This window comes from Silene latifolia, chromosome 6 (genome assembly GCF_048544455.1).
Source record: "Silene latifolia isolate original U9 population chromosome 6, ASM4854445v1, whole genome shotgun sequence".
Classification (NCBI taxonomy): domain Eukaryota; kingdom Viridiplantae; phylum Streptophyta; class Magnoliopsida; order Caryophyllales; family Caryophyllaceae; genus Silene; species Silene latifolia.
The window spans coordinates 10,977,807-10,999,357 of NC_133531.1; the positions used below are offsets into that span (position 1 = coordinate 10,977,807).

Below are 21,551 nucleotides of genomic sequence, written 5' to 3' on the forward strand. Positions count from 1 at the left end.
TAGTTAACCTTCGGGTTTTTTCCTCAAAAAAAAAGGAAGGAGATGTAACTAAATCTATCCATTTAAAATGGGCCAAATAAGTATTTATAACGAAACATATTCGTTTCATTATTAAAACGGGTTAAATAGATAACATAACTAGTGCTGATAATCTTTGAGCTAGCCCGTCCAGTCCGGCCCGCTACTTGTGCGGGCTTGGTCACGGGATTTCAAAAAAATGGCTAATGGACAAAGAAAACTCGGCCCGCTGAGTTAATAAACGGGTATAGGACTAAATAAAAATGTTCTTGGACAACCGACTAGACCCGCTAATTAAAGCTTATGATTTTTTTTTTTTTTTTTTTTTTTTTTTTTTTTTGAAAGTAAAGAAAGTTTGTAAAGAAAGGCCTCATAGCCACAGTAAGCTGTGTCATGCGCTATGCTATTAAGATGTACGAGTAATTTTTACTTCTTTAAAATCATTTACCAAACTAATTAATTAACTAGGGTCCATTTAACAATCCAATACCCAATTAAATTAATTAAAAAAAATAACACTTATCACTCTCTAGTTTTCTCTCCCCCTTCTCTCTAAAAAACAAAACCCTAAATTCTCCCCCTTTGCTGCCGCCGTTCTCCTCCTTCCTCTCACCGCCACCCATCAACCCCCTACCATGTCGCCGGGGATGAGGTCTCTCAAGACCTTTCTCCGGCGACCCGTCTCCTCTCTTCCGATTAACCCTCCTCCCCTTTCTTACCCACACCCGGTTCGGATCGCACGGTGCCGTTTCACTCTGGCCTCGCGTGGTGTATGTGGGTTGTTCGGGTCTTATCGGACGAGTTTGTTGAGGTGGTGTGGCAAGGTGGTGCTTGGATCTGGCGGTGTTGTGGATTGGTAGGGAGGCGGTGACTTCCGTTTTTTTCCTGTGTTCCGTTTTGTTTCCTTTATGTTTTTGTTTAATTTCCGCTTTCGTTTTTGTTTCGTCTCTCTTTCTGAGGGCTATGTCCCCGTCTATCGGTGGTGTCCTTCTCCCAGTTTGAGAGCTTTCGTTTTCTGGTTCGTTTGCAGTTTTCTAATAAGTCAGCAGAAGATCAGCTTTGTTATAGATCGTTATATGGTTTTACATATTTTGTCCGATTCATGGCTACAATCAATCACGTCAGAAAAAATCTATACTCGTCAAGGAAGATTCGGAGACCCTCTTATGGATGAAAGCCTTTTGCAGCGAATCGATGATAGAGACTCTGTTGCAGTGTTTCATTCTTTGAACAAGAATTTATTTCCTATGGTTGTAATCGATTTGTATCCGATTGAGCTTGGCATATGTTGTAGATGTCGTATGACTTTTTATTAATGATAATGATTTTTTTCAAAAAAAAAAAAAAAAAAAAAACACTTGATTCCCAATTTACCCAAATTTACTAAATGTTGACTTGTTTTACCCTTAATAAGCCCGTTGAAGTAGATACCAAAATAAAAATTAGGCTCGTCGGACACTTTTTATACAGGTTGGCCTGACCCGTATCCAGCCAGCCATCACCGCGCCACCTACAAAAAAGTGTCAACTGGAAACGTAATTACACGCAAGACACCCAATAAGAAAATTCCACGTAGAAAAAACTCAACTAAATATAATTACTCCATCATCCAAAGGGAAATCCGATTTATTTATTTTCCAGATCAAAATAAATCCCCAATTATATCCACCAATTTCCCCAAATTTCTGCTACTATAATCTCGTTCTTCAAATCGGTACACAATTCTCCATTTCCGTTTCAATAATCGGCGAACAATTTCTCCAATTAAGCAATAATCTACCTCCATCTATTAATTAGGGTTTCAAAAGATTGTTCGATAGTAAACCCTAATTATTACTTGATTTTCTGTATAATTTGTGTGTTTTTTGTTCAATTATGGCTGCCCGTGGTGGTACTACCTCCTATAGATCAAGGTATGATCACAAATTTACGATTAATCAATTAATTATATGATTAATTCCTCAATTTCTCGTGTCGATAAGCTTATTGTAAGACCGTCTTATAAAAGAATTAGCGTATTGTGAATTTGGAATGATAGTTTCTTGTATGTTCAGTTTAATTTGAATTTGAATTTGAATTTTGGGGTTTGCAGTGATGGGTTGAGTACAAGGCAGGTGGGTTCGTCGTCGGGTGAGATACAGTTGACGATTGATCCGATGCATGGCGATTTAGATAACGAAATTACTGGCCTTCGTTCTCAAGTTCGTCAGCTCAAATATGTAATTATCTTTATCTCTTTTCTTCTTGTTTGGTTAACCTCTTGTGTTCTTTTGTATATTGTGTGTGTAACTGAAACATAAACATCTCTGTTATACGTCGATTATTTAAAGGTAATAATGCAAAATAGTAACTTGGGAAAAACCAGAATTGGAAATTCTGGCAAAGAAGTTGAATTTATGTTGATTGGGGCGACAGCCCGACTAATCTGTGCCCCTCTGTCTAATATCACCACCACATTGCGGAATTGGTTTTGTTATACTGGTTACTGAGAAATGCAATGTTATGATGTTGGGGTGGAGTGCTAGAGATGGTTTGTGTTTGATGTTATTAGAGTATGTGGCATGTCATGTACTCATGTCCGATGTTGCATAGGTCTTTATTCCTGTAATATATTCCTGTAATATATGTGCATCAGTTGGGAAATCGGTAAGGCTGGTGGATTTTGTGGGCTAATTGGACACGGTGACGGAATGAGGGATTACTAGAGTTAGCCCTTTTCTCTTTCGCATTACTAGTTATCCACTCATCCTCCCCAACCCCCACACGCCCCCTTCCGCTCATATTTCCTCCCTTCCTAAAAAAAAGGGCAGCCTGGTGCACGATGGCGTCCCGGCGAGTGTCCGGGGAAGGGTCCCACCACAAGGGTGTAATTGGGGCAAGCCTTTCCTTGCCATTTTAACAAGAGGCCGCTCCAAGGACTTGAACCCGTGACCTCACGGTCACAAAGCAATGCCTTAACCGGTGTGCCAAGGCTCCCCTTCATTCCCTCCCTTCCTAACTTCAAATATTGGTTCCGCTACTTTTAGATCTTTTAAACCACCGTTATCAACTTCAAGGGGATCTGTCCAGCTAATCAATTACTTCCTTACAACAAGATTGCTCATATTTTCCACAAGGGTAGAAAACTAAGATGATTGTCTCATGTATGACCAGCCTATTTCATCTTTTCGGATGAGAGAGAAAATGAAAGCCAATGGTTTTCGACCTTACTAGAAGGACATGAATGTCCCAAACTGGCCACAAAGTCGAATAGTCAGCCCTGCAAATGTGAAACTATGCTTCCTCATTTTTAAACAATATCTTCTTTTGTGTTATCTGTGTTATTATGCACATTTTTGATGATCCTACTGTTTACAAACATTCTATAGGTGGCGCAAGAGATACAAGGTGAAGCGAAATATCAGAATGAGTTCATGAATGAACTGGTAAGACACAAACACAGTTGATTCATGTCCATAAAATGTGACTAAGTTTTTATGCTGGCTGCCACGTACACAGACACAGTTTTTTGATAGATGAAATTAACTTTTGATGTTTTATTTTCACCTCTTCCCCTAGTTTCAAAGATAGCTTTTACTAACCTCCCGTACAGAGTTTTCAATTAATAGATCCTACAACCAGTTGTACTCAGTTGTATGCTCTAGAATCCGAGCTATATAATAAAGTTTTCGAGTTTTGTTTTAAAGAAGTCGAGCTATACCATAAAATTTCTGAATTCACTCACTTAAACATAAAAAAAATTAACTTTAAGAAAGCTCAATAAAATTACACATAAGCTCGATAAGATATAACTTGGTTGTATGATGCTATTGTACCACTGGAGGTATAATGCTATTTGTGCAGAGTTTTCCCATTTTTTAAAGTACTTCTTCAAAATATATATGAGGGGGATTTCTAAAAATGGGAAGAAGATGGAGAGATACAGAGGGTTTTTATTAAATGGCTGGAATTTCTCCTAGTCTTGGAACTGTTAATTGTTTTGGTACCTTCACTGCTTTACAACACTCTAGCCTTTGGCAAATGTCATTCGATTTGGGCACGGATCGGAGTATTCATGGTTGAATTCGGGTACGAGTCCGGTCACTTGAAGTTTTGGTATGTTTTAATCGTGTTATTATCGGGTCATTTTGAAGTGTGAATCACCTCAGAGCAGTAAAGTTCAGATCAGATCATATTTGGGTTATTCTGCTCGGAAATGGGTTGAGTCAGTTAGGGTCTGGTCAGCTGTGCCAGGGCTAGAGTTCATTCTTGAGTCCTTGTAGTAATCAAGTTGAACCCATCTTGTAGGATTATGCGTGGTATCAATTATCATAACATCATGTGTGCGTGCTGAATTTCTGACATATCCTCATTTGGTTGTGTGATGCAGCAAATGACTATGATCAAAGCTCAAGCTAGTTTGAAGAACAACATGAGGAGATTAAACCGAAGCATGGTCCGTAATGGCTCAAGCCACATAATGCACGTTGTCCTTTTTGCGCTATTTTGTTGCTTCCTTGTTTACCTTTGGGCCAAATTTTCCAGGCACTGAACACAACTGTGAATATTTTGCGTGCACAATTTGTCATGAAAGTGTATTAGTGTTCACGAATCACGAGGCTGGAGAAACCTATGTTGTAGATCTTTCCCCGTGAATGAAAAGTCGAGTTTGCTGCTGTGTTAACTTTGATTAAATGTCACGGTTTCCATCAGTATTAAGAGGAATACACAAGCTGTCCAGGAGATGTAAAACTCGTGATAATATTATCGCTATCAGATTAACTCAAAATTTCTTTCTATTGGTTTCAATCTTGTTTATCCTTATTTTTAAGTTTATTGCATGGATTCAATCTGATTATCCTTATCTCCAAGTCTATTGGATGGTAGGGAGTACTAAACAAGTCCGTCAATGATTTGAAAGATCGAAAGATTTCAAGTTGAATAATGCTTCCAAGTTCCGTCTCAATGATTTGGTTTTCTTCTGATTAAAAATGGCCTTCACTAAGCAGTAAAAAAAAAATGTGAACAGTTAGGCAAATAAATGAGACAGGAAGGGTATATATAACATTAATTACTATGATATATCAACAAGCACCAGTGGTCTAGTGTTAGAATAGTACCCTGCCACGGTACAGACCCGGGTTCGATTCCCGGCTGGTGCATATTGAAAGCAATGATGAATACAGCGCATATGTGGCTGATTTGGGTCTGCCACCGTTCCCTGAATTCTCAGATGAGACTTGCGCATCTGAGCTTTCCTTTTTTCCAATTATTATGGGACAATCATTTTTAATGTTAAGGTACTCATGGATGTTGTTTCTTTTAACCCAGAATTTCATATATTGACATGCTAGTTTGTTAACACACTTACTAGCCTGCTAGCCATAATAGCCATTTCGACTTTCGATATAAACCACTCTTATTTATCAAGTGTGTGCCTCATAAAAAAATTGTGGTTGTCATGATCGAGATAATAACGTAATCATTTTGAGACAATTCGGACAAGGTGCTGTAAATTGACAACATAGAATTAGAGATAAAGAAATATAAATTGAATCGAAAAAATCTAAATTAATAATTGCACACACGATAGCAGCTTCTTTTATAAGAGACTATAACGTGTTATGTACATCATGACGGCATCAGTAAGCTCGTTATTTCTATTTATTGGCAGTCAGGAACAATGCTATCTAATAATCAGTAACATTACATTGTCAAACTATGAAACTAACTGCAATTTATACAAATGCTGTAAAAAATCTAGTAAAATTAGGTTAATCAAAGTAGCGAGAATTAGAATGCTTCGCAGACGCTGTTGGTTGAATAAGGTTGTTGAATCGAGTTAGACAAGCAGAGTCTACTCCTTTTTGGCTCTGAAATCCTAACTTGTGCAATTGCTACTGTTAGTGCATCCATTAGACAACAGTCTTCCTGCTTTTCACCATCTACGGAATTGGGTTCCCGCTGTTTGGATGTCATCACCAAACTCGAAGATTCGCTTAATGAATTTGACTTGGATGGACGTTTATCGGACCCTGGCAGTGAAGTGCTAACTAGTTTATGAGAGAGTGCTTCTAATGCGATTCCAGTCTTTGACTTGATGGAAAGAGATTTCAGTATTCGTTCTGTGTAGAACATGATGAATGGATGCCCTGCAAAACAATGGAATTGTAAATAACTCGGCCTAGAGATATTACGCTAAATTTGAAGTCCCCAGCCAATGTCTACAACACTTTTCCATCACTACCCAGTGCAGTCGTGTATGTGGATGCTCGATCAAAGATGGAAAGCATTCGATGAAGGGAGTAAGTCATTCGATCGGGTAGAAGATTGCTCGATCGAGAACTCTTTATTGCGCAACTCTTAGGCGTAAAGGAAACACCTGCAAAGACGCAAATAGCAACTACAAATACGACCAAAAACCAAGCCTAGATCGTTCAGTGTCTATGGTTGCAAAAACCATTTAGGGGGCGTTTGGTACGGGAAAGGGTAAGAGAATGAAATCAAGAAAGGGTAAAAGAGGGAAATGAATGGGATCACCCATATTATACTTGGGTGTTTGGTTGACAATTAGAGGGAAAAGGAATTAAAAGCCAACATCCACCACCTCCACCACCATTACCTACCACCTGCCACCATTATCTACACCGACACCACCACAAGTACCGGCGCCGACGATCTTCCTCACGGTACCCCATGGCGAACCTAATCACCGCGCCTCACGCCCTCAACAAACACCACAATCCCGACCCCAAACATCTTATTCATTCTAAAAAATCCACCACAACCCTTCGAAAACCCCTCCCCTACCCCTTAAAACACCAGGTCTGGTGTGGCCGGCGTCGGGCGGTTGCAGTGGTGTGGCCGAGGAAGGTGTTGGTGGTGGTTGGTGGGGTGGGAGAGTTACTGAAGGTGTTGGTGTGATGTTTAGTGGATGAGGATATGGGGTAGCGTGGACAGGCGGTGTCACTGGTGGTGGTTGTGTCGGTGTGGTGGGTGTAGGGTGTAGGTGGCAGTGGTTGACGGTGTGAGAGGGTGTGGTGGGTGTTGGTGGGAGTGGTAGAAATAGGGAGTAGGAGGAAGAAGGGATTATGGGGTTATGAGCTTACCCAAGGGGGGGAGGGGTATGGATGAGAATGGTTTTAGGGGTAAGGGGGGTATGGGTTACCCTTTCTTTGTGTCAAACAAACAACAACAAAATGAATCAACCATTTTTATTCTCTTCCCCTTTCCTTATTCCCCCCAACCAAACGCCCCCTTATTACACACACAAAAATGAAATGTAAAACAGCTAAAAATTTAAACTCCGGATTGCCTCCCGGACAGCGTTAGTTTCAGACAGGCCCCAGCTCGACCTTTATTTTCTTTATCCACCCATTCCAATTGAGCCCAATCAAAACAACTCAAAGCACGCAGCAGCCGATCAAATAACTGCACATGTGCTACACAAAACTAAACACCATAATAAAGAAAGAGCATATGAAACCAATATAAAGTACCGTCTAAGCCTAACAAATTTTCGATGACAAATATGGTGAAACTTTATAAGCTTATTTATCCAACTGGGAGAGGGTGGAGTATTGAAATATATAGCATAAGTCATACGAGGTAGTTTACTATTAATACCAAGAATGTATTACCTCTATCGTGCTAGGAACATTACCGGACTCAGGTACTTTCTCATTCCCCTCCTTTATGGGTTCTACCCCATAAATCGCAGCCTCTAAAGCATCCAACTCGGCTTTGAAAATGGGGGATTCACCATAACCATTGTCTTCTTCAAAATCGTCATATGAAAGGGACCAAGATGACATATCATTGCTCTCCGTGGCCGATATGTTCGAATGAGCAAAGAGTGTACTCGATCGAAGACTTTCCTTCTGAATATTACTCGATCGAACATCATGATTTGCTCGATCGAGGCCTTTCTCATAAAGACAGTTCGATCGAGTGGTAGTTTCTGCTCGATCGAACACTTCCTCAAATAATGTACTTGATCGAATACTGTAACTATTTCGATCGAGTGTATATCGTTGTATAGTGCAGAAATCTTCAAGTAACGCTTCGTATTCAGATAGATCTTCGTATTCCGAGTCATACATAATTACATATTATTGTCGTCAATAGGCAATCCAGGTCCTTCATATGAAAGACTGCTATCGGTGTAGGCAGCGTGTACCTTCTCTGAGTGCCTAATGTTCGACTCATCAGCTAACTGAGCTATTTGAGACTCCAGCATTGAGCTTCCTTATATCTATCATCTTCATGCAGTTTAAGTGCAAGTGTCTTAATCAAAGACTTCACTTCAGCAATCGCTTCTTTCTGTTTATCACAAGGAGGAGCTTGTTGTTGCGGTAGCCAAACGAATGGAGGCTTTTGATAGCCTCGTTGTTGAAACGGATGTGGTGGCACATATGCAATGGAATAACTAGCTTGTATCCGCTGCCTAAACGCATAGACTTCGCCGTTCCCTGTCAAGCAAATAACAACATTGTGCCCAGCAGCACCACATCTCTCGCAATAATGCACCACCCGTTGCGCCATATGATGGAACATAGGTGGAAGATCAAAGGTACTCAAGCCTTCCCTTTGATGATCTTTAACCTAGACCTGCCTAAGTAGGACCTGTAGGACCTATCAAAACAGCACTAAAGGAAAAAGATAAAAACTGCCTCAAGGAATAAATTCCTTGAGGTTAAAGACATACTAAAATAAACAAGCAAATAAAATAGTTGCCTCCCCGGTAACGGCGCCAAAATTTGATACCGTCCTCAGGTACCAAAAATAAATACCGATTACTACTAACAGAAGTCAGTGGTAAGTAGGGTCGATCTCCACAAGGAGATGGGAAAATGTCAGCTCAATTTAGTCCGTCGAGGTAATCAGATCTTGGGGTTTTTTAATTGTTTATTCTAATTTAATGAGGTCAAAGGTGAGAAAGAGAACAAGAGAGTAAAAAGAAAACAAGCAGAGAGAAAGCAGCTAAGACAGTCGGCTCACCATGGTTCTCAAGAAATGTAATCTAAGGTCTCAGGTCAATGCAAATTCGATCTACAGGGCAATGAATATCTCATTCCGGTCACCGGCAACGGCGCTAAAATTTGATACCGTCGTTTAGTACCAAAAATAAATACCTAATTACTACTAACAGAAGTCAGCGGTAAGTAGGGTTGATCTCCACAGGGAGGCCCTCACTATCTACTCATTAATTCAGTCCGTCTATGGTCACAATTCGGGGATTTTGAGTAATTTAACTAAACTAATAAAGGTAAGAGTCGAGAGAGAGAATAAAGAGAGAGAACTAGGATTGTCGGATACCAATGAATGTCAGATAATTGCAGCTAAGGTCACAGATCGGACACTTGTATCGGTCTAAGGGCGAAAGATAAAGAAATAATAAACAACATGATAAAAAGAGATGTGCACAAGGGAAATAACATAAAAAAAAAAAAAAGAGAAAAGAAATTACAAAAGAGTGAATCCTGCAATAAGAACAAGGTAGCAACAGAGATTAAGAGTAAAACAGTATGATATGATGTTTTTAACCTAATCCTGACTTCCTTTATATAGGGAAGTGATTATTAACATAAAATAAACCTAACACGGGATAAAAATTCCGAGTATATAAGCTAGTCACTCGATCGAGCAACTTTATATCACTCGATCGAAAAATCCAACCTAAAACCTCTCGATCGAGGACTTTAGGTACTCGATCGAACACTATCAAAAATAAAACATTCGATCGAAGACAATAACTACTCGATCGAAGAAAGATAGTACTCGATCGAGTACTTTCCAGCGCACAATTCCTGCTTCGCGCACTGAACTTAAAACGGCTGTAATTTGTTTGTTACTTGAGCAAACAGAGCGTTTCCGCTGGCGTTGGAAAGCTAAGTGAACAAGATTTCATCTCCAATTGGAATATCTTGAAAATATATTGTACAACTCGAGATATAGCTCTTCAAAGTAGGCACTAGTAATTTGAAGTTGTTCTTTTGCTCGCCTAGCTTCCTTGCTTCTATGCGCATCACAATTAGTAGTTTCCAAGTTCCGACTCAACTCATCTCCTAAATGCATGCATAGGAACATGTTTTAAGCTTGATTATGCTCCTTTTCGGTTCATACCTGCAAAAAATACAAGACAAACCAAAGTAGACAATTCGGGGGACGTTTGTAGCTAAACACTACACAAAATGCATTGAAATGCGTTCAAATAAAATACAAAATACCTATATAAAATGCACGCATTAAGATGTACCAAGAATTACCTGACAATTAACTATCAGATGGTTGGAGTACCAAAAAAAAGGACAATAGGACAATTTTGATCGTTGATGAAGTTTCACAAAATGCAATTTAACCCTAAATAAAATTGGCTTGAATTCAAGTAGTTATGCTTGATTTCTCATGGTAAAACACGATCCCCACATGCGGATCATAAGAGGAGTAATCTTGTGGTTTTGATCCGTAAGCATAAGCTAAGGCATTTGCTTACGGATTTGATTTTGTCGAATCCAAGATTTGTTGCAATTGTCAAAAACCTCCTTCTATGTAGGGCAAACAACACGGAAAACAACAAGATCGTCAATTGATGGCAAATAACTTGTTACGATTTCCACCAATAGATCCCGGGGAAATCGAAATCAGTCAACTATGATAATCATTCACAAGTAAATCATTCGGTAAAATAAATAAATCATCTGATATAAATTGAAATAAGAGTAAAATTTGTCAAATTAAAGACAAAAATTGTATCGACTCAAACTAAGCATATGAATATGTGATATAGGACGGAGTAGAGTCAAAAATCACCTAAATCTCCATTTAATGACGACATTCATAACACTAATAAATTTATTAACAATTAGAAATTCAGCGATAAAAAACTAAGCTTTAGTTAATTAGTAAAATCGGAGAAGCATATAGAGGCTCACCAGAAGATTGAGACGAAGATGACGACGACGTTTTTTTTTGTGAGACATGCGAGAGAAAGTATTTTGTGATAATTTATCGTCCACGTATATTTACTATTATGCATATGACCAGAATTTGCTAAACTTTGCCACGGGTTATTAGTATTTTGTCACGAATATTGCTATGTTTGTTAGTGTTTTCCCACGATTATTGTTATTATTGTTTTCTTTTTTTTCTTTTTTTATTATACGCTTTTCGTCTCGGTTATTTTTCTATCTTTTATTGTTATTTCAATAAAAAACAGTTGATCTATGTAATTAATTCAACCTAAAAGAAATTTTTCAAAATCAAATTTTATATATTTTTATTTGTGAACTATAATTTAAAGTGGATTGAATGGTTAATATTGTTTTGAAAACCTTTATGATATAATGGATTTTGATTTGGTCAACTGTGAGTATCAGTAGCTTCGCGTTCTCCAAATTCTCTCGCATTATCTCTTAATTCTCTAATTTTTGTTGCTTTATGTTTCGTTAATTGTGTTTCTATGTTTTATTTTCGCGATTATGTTAATTTTTCGTTAATATTTTTGATAATTTATGAGTTGCTTTTGAGGAAATTGCGCTTAAGAAGTTAGATTTCAAGTTTCGAATATATCCTGCGGTCGAAATTTAGCTAGGATTAGTGTGTTTGGTCGTGAAAAATAACGCAATATACAGCCTATTGTGAGAATGTATATTTCGAGAAGTATGAGAAGTAGCGGTGTTAGTTCATGCTTTGTTAATCGTTTATTTATGCTTCATTTTCACGATTATGTTGATCTGTTCGATGAAATTATGAATAATTTGCGTGTTGCGTTGAACAAATTGATATTATGAAGTTTAATATGTTGTTTAAGCCTGTGAATTTTGATTTGGTCAACGGTAGGTATCACTATATCAGTAGCTTGGTTGATTGGTGGTGTTAGACCTGTTAAAACTCGACCCGATCCGAAAACCCGACTCACCCGACCCGTTTTTTAGGGTTACAGACCCGGTTTCTTTGACCCGCGACCCGTTTGACCGAACCCGAAATGACTCGTTATTTTAGGGTCGAGACCCGACACGAGCGGGTCGACCCGTTGGGTCAAAGGTAAATCAAGAATTTTATTAAAATATTAATATTTATATATTATATTTGAAAAAGTAGTTAAAAAATATTTATTTTATTACTTAAAATCACAAAAACAACTAAAAAGTTAATTTTATATAACTTTTATAATATTTAATAACAAAATAATTATTAAGAAAATTTTATTTTAATAATTATGCCAATATAATTAATGAAAAAGTTGAATATGATTAAAATATTAATTTTAAATATGTTTTACATTTAAAAAAAATATTTTTTTAATTAAAAAAATCGTTTGAAAAAGACGTTAGAAATTATTTCTTGACCCGTATTCTGACCCTAACTCGACCCGTGACCTGTATAACCCGACCCGTATTCGACCCGACCCGTATTCTGACCCGACCCGACCCGCCCGACCCGTTTGACAGGTCTAGTGGTATTGTTCAATACCTTTATATATATAATGGACGTAGGTGTTAGTTTTAAGCAGTCAAATTTGATTCATGGTATCGAATGTGAAAGATATTGAGCTTTCGATTTTCTACGGTCGAAATTGAGGTCTAGGACTAGTGTGTTTGGCAGTGAAAAACGAGGTAATGTATGGCTTGTTGTGAGAAAGATATTGAGTTTTGGATTTTCTAGGGCCGAAATTGTGGTATAGGACTAAGTACTCTGTTTGCTTGTGAAAAACGAGGTTATCTACAACTTGTTGTGAGAATGTATATTTCGAGAAATGCGAGGAGAATTAGCTGTGTTAATTCATGCTTTGTAAATCGTTTATTTATGCTTCATCATTTCATGATTATGTTGATTTTTCGATAATATTACGAATAATTTGTGTTGCATTGAAGAAATTGCTCCGAGGAAGTTTACTTTATTGTTTGAGCAGGTGAGTTTTGATTTGGCCAACTATAGGCGTCAATAGGTTAGTTTTAAGCATTCGAATTTAATTCATGGCGTTGAATGCAAAAGCTTTTCTGCGGCCGAAGTTTGGGTCTAGGATTAGTGTGTTTGGGTGTGAAAAACGAGGCAATGTACGGCCTGTTGCAAGAATGTTTATTTCGAGAAATGTGAGGAGAAATGGTGGTGTGAGTCGGTCTACTATGTGTTAAGATTATTATAAAGGGGAAGAGTATTTCATAAATCTTGTATTATTGAGTTGTGTAACTTAGGATAACAATACATGTACTTATAGTACCGAAATCTAAACCCTAATACTCTAAACCCTAGACGATAGTTGGCGGTCCTAATAGGCCTAATATCCTAATACCCTTCCTCAATCGTAAAGGCAGTACATTGTACGAACTTTAAGATTAAAGAAATACAAAAAAAAATATAAAAAGAAATCATCATCTATTCTTCATCGTCATTAAAGATCTCCATCTCCGCAAAGATTGGTAAACGAAAATAAGATCTCGCTAGAAATTTTTTTTCGAACGAGAACGTTAATTTTGTCGGACTTGTCGAAAGGATGAGTTAATTTGCAGGAACCCTAATCGAACCTGACAAATATCAATAAAACGGAAAATTATCCGTCAAAATTTCAAGATCTGGAGAACGTTAAGTTTTTCTGACTCCAAATTTAATTGCGTAACTACTCGCCAGTCAATTTAAGCACCACCTTAAACGGAGAAGAAATCATTAATCAAGATTCAAAATAGAGGAATTCAAAATAGGGTGTTTTTCTATTTGTTTTTTGGGTATTTGGCAACACGTTGAAAATTGCAAACATATAGCCAGAAAATTAAACTACATCAGAAAATTATTATTAATATTTTTCTCTTTTTTTTTTTAATTCAAAACAGAAATTATTATTTGTGGTTGAAAATCCTACCGGTGGGTGTAAATTTCCGGCCACCCACCGGTAAGAATGCGGAAGCGGTTTATAGAAACCTCAAGAACGATGCTCTGATACCATGTTAAGATTATTATAAAGGGGAAGAGTATTTCATGAATCTTGTATTATTGAGTTGTGTAACTTAGGATAACAATACATGTACTTATAGTACCGAAATCCAAACCCTAATACTCTAAACCCTAGACGATAGTTGGCGGCCCTAATGGGCCTAATATCTGGTAGTCAACTCTCTCCATGCGGGTGCAGCTCAGTCCCGATAACGGAACTTATCATGGTATCAGAGCTCATGGTCGAAAAACCTAAAACAAAGACCCGGGCATGAAAAATAGAAAAGGAAAAACTGGGCCAGAAAAATAGCAGTTGGACAAAAGACTTAAAAAATCCAATCTGCTTGAACAGGGACCTCACATGTGAGGGGGAGTGTCAAGATACAGCTCACTCATGATAAATGCACATGTGAGTATCCCACATTGAAAAAAGAGGAGAGAGATGTCTATCATATAAACAAAGGAGTTACTCCACCTATTGTCAATTGGTTTTGGGATAGAACCTTCTTGGACTTATAAGCCGGACTCTCTATCCTCCATGCGGGTGCGGCCCAAGCCCGATAACGGAACTTATCACTATGTCTAGTGTGCCCTGTATTCGAAGTTCACTGATGAGAAAGCCTATGGTATGTGGAAGTGAATTAGGGAGGTCGAGTCTGAAATGGACAGTTCGGTGTCAGGGTAGTGATTCGGTAGCTTACATTGATGAAGATGGTCGTAGTCTAGAAGTATGAAAAGAATTAGAGGAACACTGATGGCAGCCTATTCTAGAAATGAAAAACCACTGAAGTCGCTAAGAAAGTTAGCGGCTTCCCTATTTCTTTATTTTTCATAAACTTATGACATCTATCATCTGAAAAATTGACAAGGAGACAAAGCCGCTAAGAAACTTAGCGTCTTTGCCTAAAAATTGGAAAAAAAAAAAATGAAAGTTATGACGTGGACACCATTGGAGCAAAATAGTTTCAAAGGTACCTCAATTTCCTAATTATTTTGCTAATTAACTCCAATTTGCCAAAAAAATTCTAATATAAAGACCATAGTTATTTATAAATTTCGAGTTATGTCAAAGTTGAATTTGAATTCAACTGAAAATTAAGTAAGTGGGGAATGTATAAGAGAAATAAAATAATTTCAGAGTAATTTGGCGATTTCCTAAAAAATAAAATATGCAAGTATAATGTAATTTACTAATATCAATCCAAATTTAATGGTGCGTCCTTTCTCGGGTAGTATTCTTCTGCGCAAAAAACGTGTTTGACAACTTGTCGTATTTTAGGCATAACTTTCTCTACAAGACTCGGATTAAGGTAATTTCTGTGGCGTTAGAAAGCTAAGAGAAAGATCTAGAACTTTATATGAAATAGTCCAGACCCAAAAAAGTCGTTATCACCTCGTAAAACGGGCCTATATTTGGTTAACCTTCTGATTAAAAATGGCCTTCACTAAGCAAAAAATGTAAACAGTTAAGGAAATAAATGGAGGAATGGGGCAGGAGGAAAAATAAAGGACAGGACTACTAAAATGGGATGATATTAACATTAATATCTTTAGTATTTTAAAATGAATGAATAGAAGGGAGTATTTTATCACATTTGTCGAGTTACGTTTTACAACGTGAATATCTTTAGTTACACAATTTTAAAATTATAGATATTCTTATAACATTCATCACATGAAACAAGTATACCTTTGATTTGGATGAGATGGAGTAAATGAGAGATGAAATTATTCCTCCTCGAATAAGGAAAGACGGGGCACGAGGAGAAATAGAGGACCACCACATTGTACATATAACACTGTTAACTAGGATATATCAATAAGCACCAGTGGTCTAGTGGTAGAATAGTACCCTGCCACGGTACAGACCCGGGTTCGATTCCCGGCTGGTGCATGCTGAAAGCAATGATGAATATACAGCGCATATGTGGCTGATTTGGGTCTGCCACCATTCCCTGAATTCTTGGATGAGACTTGCGCATCTGAGCTTTCATTTTTTTTCCCAATTAATTATGCAACCAAACATTATAATTTTAAGATATACTCATGGCTGTTAATTTTTTTTTACCCGGAATTCGTATATTGACAAGCTAGTTAGATCTCATGTAAGACACATTTGTTAACACTCTTACAAACTTTTGATATAAACCAATCTTATTTATCAAGTGTTTGCCTCGTAAAAAAATTGTGGTGGTCATGATCATTGAGACAATTCGGACAAGGTGGGATATGAAAAATTGACAAAGTTAACCATCAAAGATCAATAATTGAAAGAAAAGAGTGGAAACCGTCAACGGAGGAAAACACAGTGCTGTAAATTGACAAAGTAGATTTGAAGATAAGGAAATATTTTTTTTAATATAAAGCGAAAAAAAAAACTTGAATCGAGAAAATCTAAATTAATAATTGCACACACGATAGCAGCTTCTTTTATAAGAGACTATAACGTGTTATGTACATCATGACGGCATCAGTAAGCTCGTTATTTCTATTTATTGGCAGTCAGGAACAATGCTATCTAATAGAGTAATCAGTAACATTACATTGTCAAACTATGAAACTAACCGCAATTTATACAAATGCTGCAAGTTAAATTAGGTTAACCAAAGTAGTAAGAATTAGAATGCTTCGCAGACGCTGTTGGTTGAATAAGGTTGTTGAATCGAGTTAGACAAGCAGAGTCTACTCCTTTTTGGCTCTGAAATCCTAACTTGTGCAATTGCTACTGTTAGTGCATCCATTAGACAACAGTCTTCCTGCTTTTCACCATCTACGGAATTGGGTTCCCGCTGTTTGGATGTCATGACCAGACTCGAGGATTCGCTTAATGAATTTGACTTGGATGGACGTTTATCGGACCCTGGCAGTGAGGTACTAACTAGTTTATGAGAGAGTGCTTCTAATGCGATTCCTGTCTTTGACTTGATGGAAAGAGATTTCAGTATTCGTTCTGTGTAGAACATGATGAATGGATGCCCTGCAAAACAGTGGAATTGTAAATAACTCTCTCTAGAAAATACGCTTAATTTAAAGGACCCAACCAATGTCTACAACATTTTTCCATCATTACCCCAGTGCATTAAGGGGTCTGCAAAACGGCAGAATACACAAGTACACAACCTTACCCTCTAACACAAAGATGATGTCTCGAAAGACCCAATATTAAAGTTACATCAAGAGTTGCGCCCTTCACAATGCAAAACTAAGGAGTATAACCAAATCCATTTTGTTTTATTCTACGAGTATCATAATGCAGAACTAAAAAATAATTAATCTTTGGCTCTACTTGAAATGGAAAAACAATGTACATGTCTGCAGATATGATTGGTGTTATAAAGTTGGAAAGGAGTCAACAAAAAGGATAGACCAGACACAAGAAAATGAAAGAAGAGACCAAAAATTATTTGGGACATGAGACTTACCGAGAACGTCATCTGCTGAAAACCTTGATGAAACATCTCTAGTCAAGATTTTCCCAATTAGATCTCGAGCAGGTTTTGAGACTGACTGCCATATGCCGAAATGGAAGTCTAGTTTGGTACTTTTGATTGCCTCAAAAACTTCTTCTAAAGAATCCCCTTTGAATGGAAGGCCACCAGTCAAGAGGGCGTGAAAGAGGATTCCAGCACTCCATATATCCACTTTTTCCTTGTAAGAGCCTGACAATATTTCAGGTGCGACATAGGCTGGACTTCCAGCTACTCCAGTCAAGCTTTGTCCTGTGAATAGACATAAGCCAGACAATAGAACTAAGATATCAATCACATGAATAACACACAAAGCAACATAATGCAAATCCTCGACAAAAGCAAACATAACGCAAGCCTCAACACTGAAGGGGAGCCTTGGCGCACCGGTTAAGGTGTTGCTTTGTGACCATGAGGTCACGGGTTCAAGTCCTTGGAGCGGTCTCTTGCCAAAATGGCAAGGGAAGGCTTGCCCCAATTACACCCTTGTGGTGGGACCCTTCCCCGGACCCTCGCCTAGCGGGGACGCCATCGTGCACCAGACTGCCCTTTTTTTTATAACTTTAACTAGGTATCACATATGTATTTCAGGTTCACCATAATAGACACCAGTTAGTATAAAAAAAATCACAAGACACCAGTTATACAATGAAGGCTCTAGCAAGCATACAAATGTTAAATGTACTTCAGGTTTACCTACAATGGAGTAATGAACGCACTAGTAAGCATAAAAAATGTACTGTTTAATCCAACGCACCAACTGTACAATGAAAGCTCCAGCAATCATACAAAAGACGTGATATTGAACTCAAAATTGACATCCAATATTTCAACATCTAAAACCTGTTCATTCAGACAGTAAACTAAGTATCCGATATCCACTGTAAACGGCTAAACGCGTATATAACATCAACATCATCCCCAATGCCTCAAAGGTGTTCCAAGCAACGGTGAGACAGAGAATCGGATGTAAGCTACCTTACCCCTATGGCCGGAAATAACAATGCAAAGCAACGTTCCAAACGACCCATGATGAAATTGCGTCCGAATTGCACCGAATGACTAGCGCAGCCATTTTCCAATTTGGTATATATCATCATAATCTAGAACTAAAGGATAGCAATTCTTGGATTAGACAACAGCGTAGTATGTACTACTCAGAAAATTCAGATTCAAAACTACAAACATTCACAAGCCCTACCTAGTCACATACAAACACTCTTAGGTCGGGTGTACAAGAATTGAGTAGACAACTGCTATCGGAATCAGGGCAACAATATCCAAATGGACGCTGTTATTTTCCTAGTCAGCAATATGGCATAACAAGTGATCAGTACACCAGAATGCAGTAAAACGGCACAATCAGCAACTAATAATAATAGTACGTAATCAAAATCAACATAAGAGAGCAAGTTTTGGAAACACACCACCAGAAACCCTGACAGCTAATCCAAAATCAGCAAGTTTCATCTTCCCTGAACTCGTAAGCAAAATATTCTCCGGCTTAATATCTCTATGAACAACCCCCATCTCATGACAATACTTAATAACAAGCATAAGCTCCTTCATTACATTCGCAGCTCGTTGCTCCGAATACCTCCCTTCCTTAGTCATCTGATCAACCAACCTTCCACCAGAACACAACTCCATAACAAGATGAAAATACTCATCATCCTCATAAACTGCATTCAACATCACAATACCCGGATGCCCGGACAAATGCTGCATTATTTCAACCTCCCTATGAACCGTCTCCTCCCCCTTACGAAGCGTCTTACAAGCATACTCCCTTCCACTAGCCTTACACCTACACAACCAAACACTCCCAAATCTCCCTTTCCCAATAGTCTTAATCTTAAAATAATCATCCTCAAGCCTATTCACTTGACTACCAATTTGGGTTGCAACATCAATACACCCAATCTTTCGCTTCAAACCTCGACTCGGTTCGACTGACGATAAACCTAATCCACCACCACAAGGGGGAACAGTAGTTACACCAACAATTCTACTAGTAGCACAAGATGAATTTCCATCAAAATTAACACTACCCACATCTTCTTTACACTTCTTCTTTAACCTAACACAATCTTCTAACGATAAATGTGACCTAATTATTGAACCCTTATCATCAAACTTAAGATTAATTGGGGTTTTTGTTAAATTCTTATAATCATCATTTGTTCCACTCCCTTTTCTTTTCTTCTTATTATTCATCTTCCAAAAAGATACATTGAACACTGCAATCAAATTAATCAACCCAGTTAATAAAACAAACCCAGAAAAATTAATCAAACCCTAATGCTAATGATAAAGAACGAACCTGTGAATCAATTAACTGGGAAAAAGGGGGTGGAATTAGGGTTTGTGAGGAGAATAAATAGGATTATTTAAAGGGTGTTGGTATAAATTGGGGAAAGATGGCGTGAAATCGACGGAGGAAGGAAAAGAATTAGAAATCGAGATTTGTTGCGAAGGTGGAAAGATGAAGAAAAGTTTGGGGAATGCTGAAATTGTGATTAAATGGTAGGGGCAAACTGGCAATTGTGTCGCATTCTTGGTCGGTGTCATGTGAGATTTTTATATACTTACCTTTAGAGTACTCCGTATATGTTTAAGACAACGTTTTTATTTTTTTAAAGGAAAATATAAAGTTAGCTTTTGGGGTTTCAAAGAAGGTGATCTATATTAAACTTTAAAGTTTATACACAAAATCTCATTGAAGACGGCACGTATTTGTCACTTTGGAGGGACGGATACCATTTTCTCTCACAAATGACCCAAATAGAGGAGAGAGGAAAGCACATGGGGTGCCCCCAGCCCACCTTGTCCCCCCTATACGTTTTGTGAGTGGCATTACCCGTCACTTGCTCCGACCCGTCTTCAGCAAGACAACTAAACTTTAAATAGGTCAAGTATAAACGGGTTTAATATAGTAGATGCAAAAAAATAGTACGCTTATTGCCTAAGGACTAACAAAATGAGTATCTTATATGTAAACCTGGTAAACGGATCAATTAGGTTGGACCAATTCGGACTCGAGTTGTTCGATTTACAAGTATTTGAGTTGGGTTTGAGCCATTTTCGGATAGGTTGTTATATTAACTAATTTAGGGGAAATGGTCGGTATGCGATAATAAACACTCTGGCTGGGTTGAACAAGGTTGTTCATATTCGGGTCCTCAATTCGATTGCGAATTCAAGTTATTCGAGCTGGGATATTTTGAATCGAGTCAGTTTCGTCAGGTTTACCTATATGGTTAGAGAAAATTATACAACCTTTTAAAAACAATTTTTTGAAAATTACAGCTTTATATATTTTTCTTTGTAAATTATATCCAAAATATTACTTTTCTTCTAAAATTGCAGCAACTTGAGAATTTCGGTGAATTTTGTCAAAATCTGACCGATATACCCTTTCTTATTTGAGTGCCTAGTTACCCAGTTCATGTCATTTTACCTCCTCTCCAAATTATTACCTTTCATATTGATGGGGCATATTCTGCACCGCTGACCAAGTCAACACATTGAGCTTATTCAAGGGTATTCACAGCAAAGTCAACGACTTAGACAGTCTTGCCGATGGAGCCCATCGGCCTGTCACCTGGGTCTCGGCCAGACAACTAGCCAGCCGGGACACAAATCCGCGTACTCATATCCAAGACCCTCGGCGAGCCTGCCACAGGTCCATCGGCCGAGGGTATATCGGTCTTTTCACCTGATAGCCACTTGGCCACTACGTGACAAAAGGTGAAAGCCTATAAATACTCCTCAATCTTCATTGAGGAGGAGATCCACAAATTGACCTAATAACCACTATTCATCTGGTAATATCTTCCTTATCTCTCTACAATACACTCTTAGCCAGGTTACAACAACCTCTCTCTAAGTTCACTGACTTGAGCGTCGGAGTGAGTACGCTCGGCCAAAGCCGAGCCCTCAGTTTGTTCGTCGTTTCAGGAGACCGCAAGGAGGATTCAAGCAAGGACATCATTCTACTAGCTACGAGTGGTAACAAACACCTGCTCTGGAATTAAACCCGGAACACATATCAATTTACACTAAAACCTCTCATCTTCCTTGACACTCTATAAATTTCCCCCCTAATTATTCCTATTGAAATCCATTCCCTATTGTCAAATTACAGCTCCAGATCAT

General features: G+C 38.0%; 2 protein-coding genes and 4 non-coding genes across 6 annotated transcripts; 5 read left to right on the forward strand and 1 right to left on the reverse strand.

Annotated features, from left to right (window-relative positions):
• The first annotated feature begins 1,565 nt into the window (after positions 1–1,565).
• LOC141586315 (bet1-like protein At4g14600) lies at positions 1,566–4,794 on the forward strand. Its single transcript, XM_074407499.1, has 4 exons — positions 1,566–1,931; positions 2,111–2,237; positions 3,387–3,443; positions 4,388–4,794. Exons 1-4 carry the CDS (start codon positions 1,894–1,896, stop codon positions 4,547–4,549), a joined length of 384 nt encoding a protein of 127 aa, XP_074263600.1. The 5' UTR covers positions 1,566–1,893; the 3' UTR covers positions 4,550–4,794.
• A 294-nt stretch (positions 4,795–5,088) lies between these two features.
• TRNAG-GCC (transfer RNA glycine (anticodon GCC)) lies at positions 5,089–5,159 on the forward strand. Its single transcript has one exon. It is a non-coding gene; the product is annotated as a tRNA-Gly (tRNA).
• A 6-nt stretch (positions 5,160–5,165) lies between these two features.
• On the forward strand, positions 5,166–5,253 carry LOC141589041 (small nucleolar RNA snoR114). The gene has a single exon (XR_012519998.1). It is a non-coding gene; the product is annotated as a small nucleolar RNA snoR114 (small nucleolar RNA).
• A 10,496-nt stretch (positions 5,254–15,749) lies between these two features.
• TRNAG-GCC (transfer RNA glycine (anticodon GCC)) lies at positions 15,750–15,820 on the forward strand. Its single transcript has one exon. It is a non-coding gene; the product is annotated as a tRNA-Gly (tRNA).
• Positions 15,821–15,826: 6 nt separating this feature from the next.
• LOC141589042 (small nucleolar RNA snoR114) lies at positions 15,827–15,916 on the forward strand. The gene has a single exon (XR_012519999.1). It is a non-coding gene; the product is annotated as a small nucleolar RNA snoR114 (small nucleolar RNA).
• A 416-nt stretch (positions 15,917–16,332) lies between these two features.
• Positions 16,333–19,983, reverse strand: LOC141586316 (serine/threonine-protein kinase PEPKR2-like). Its single transcript, XM_074407500.1, has 4 exons — positions 19,717–19,983; positions 18,821–19,633; positions 17,349–17,645; positions 16,333–16,903 (listed from the first exon to the last, which is right to left on the reverse strand). Exons 2-4 carry the CDS (start codon positions 19,608–19,610, stop codon positions 16,545–16,547), a joined length of 1,446 nt encoding a protein of 481 aa, XP_074263601.1. The 5' UTR covers positions 19,611–19,633; positions 19,717–19,983; the 3' UTR covers positions 16,333–16,544.
• Between the last annotated feature and the right edge of the window lie 1,568 nt (positions 19,984–21,551).

Coding starts and splice junctions, on each gene's coding strand:
- LOC141586315 (XM_074407499.1), top strand. CDS start 1,894: ATGGCTGCCCGTGGTGGTACTACCTCCTATAGATCAAG. Junction 1,932..2,110: donor ACTACCTCCTATAGATCAAG/GTATGATCACAA, acceptor TGGGGTTTGCAG/TGATGGGTTGAGTACAAGGC. Junction 3,444..4,387: donor ATGAGTTCATGAATGAACTG/GTAAGACACAAA, acceptor TGTGTGATGCAG/CAAATGACTATGATCAAAGC.
- LOC141586316 (XM_074407500.1), bottom strand. CDS start 19,610: ATGAATAATAAGAAGAAAAGAAAAGGGAGTGGAACAAATGATGATTAT. Junction 17,646..18,820: donor AGCTGTCAGGGTTTCTGGTG/GTGTGTTTCCAA, acceptor GTCTATTCACAG/GACAAAGCTTGACTGGAGTA. Junction 16,904..17,348: donor TTCAGCAGATGACGTTCTCG/GTAAGTCTCATG, acceptor ACTGTTTTGCAG/GGCATCCATTCATCATGTTC.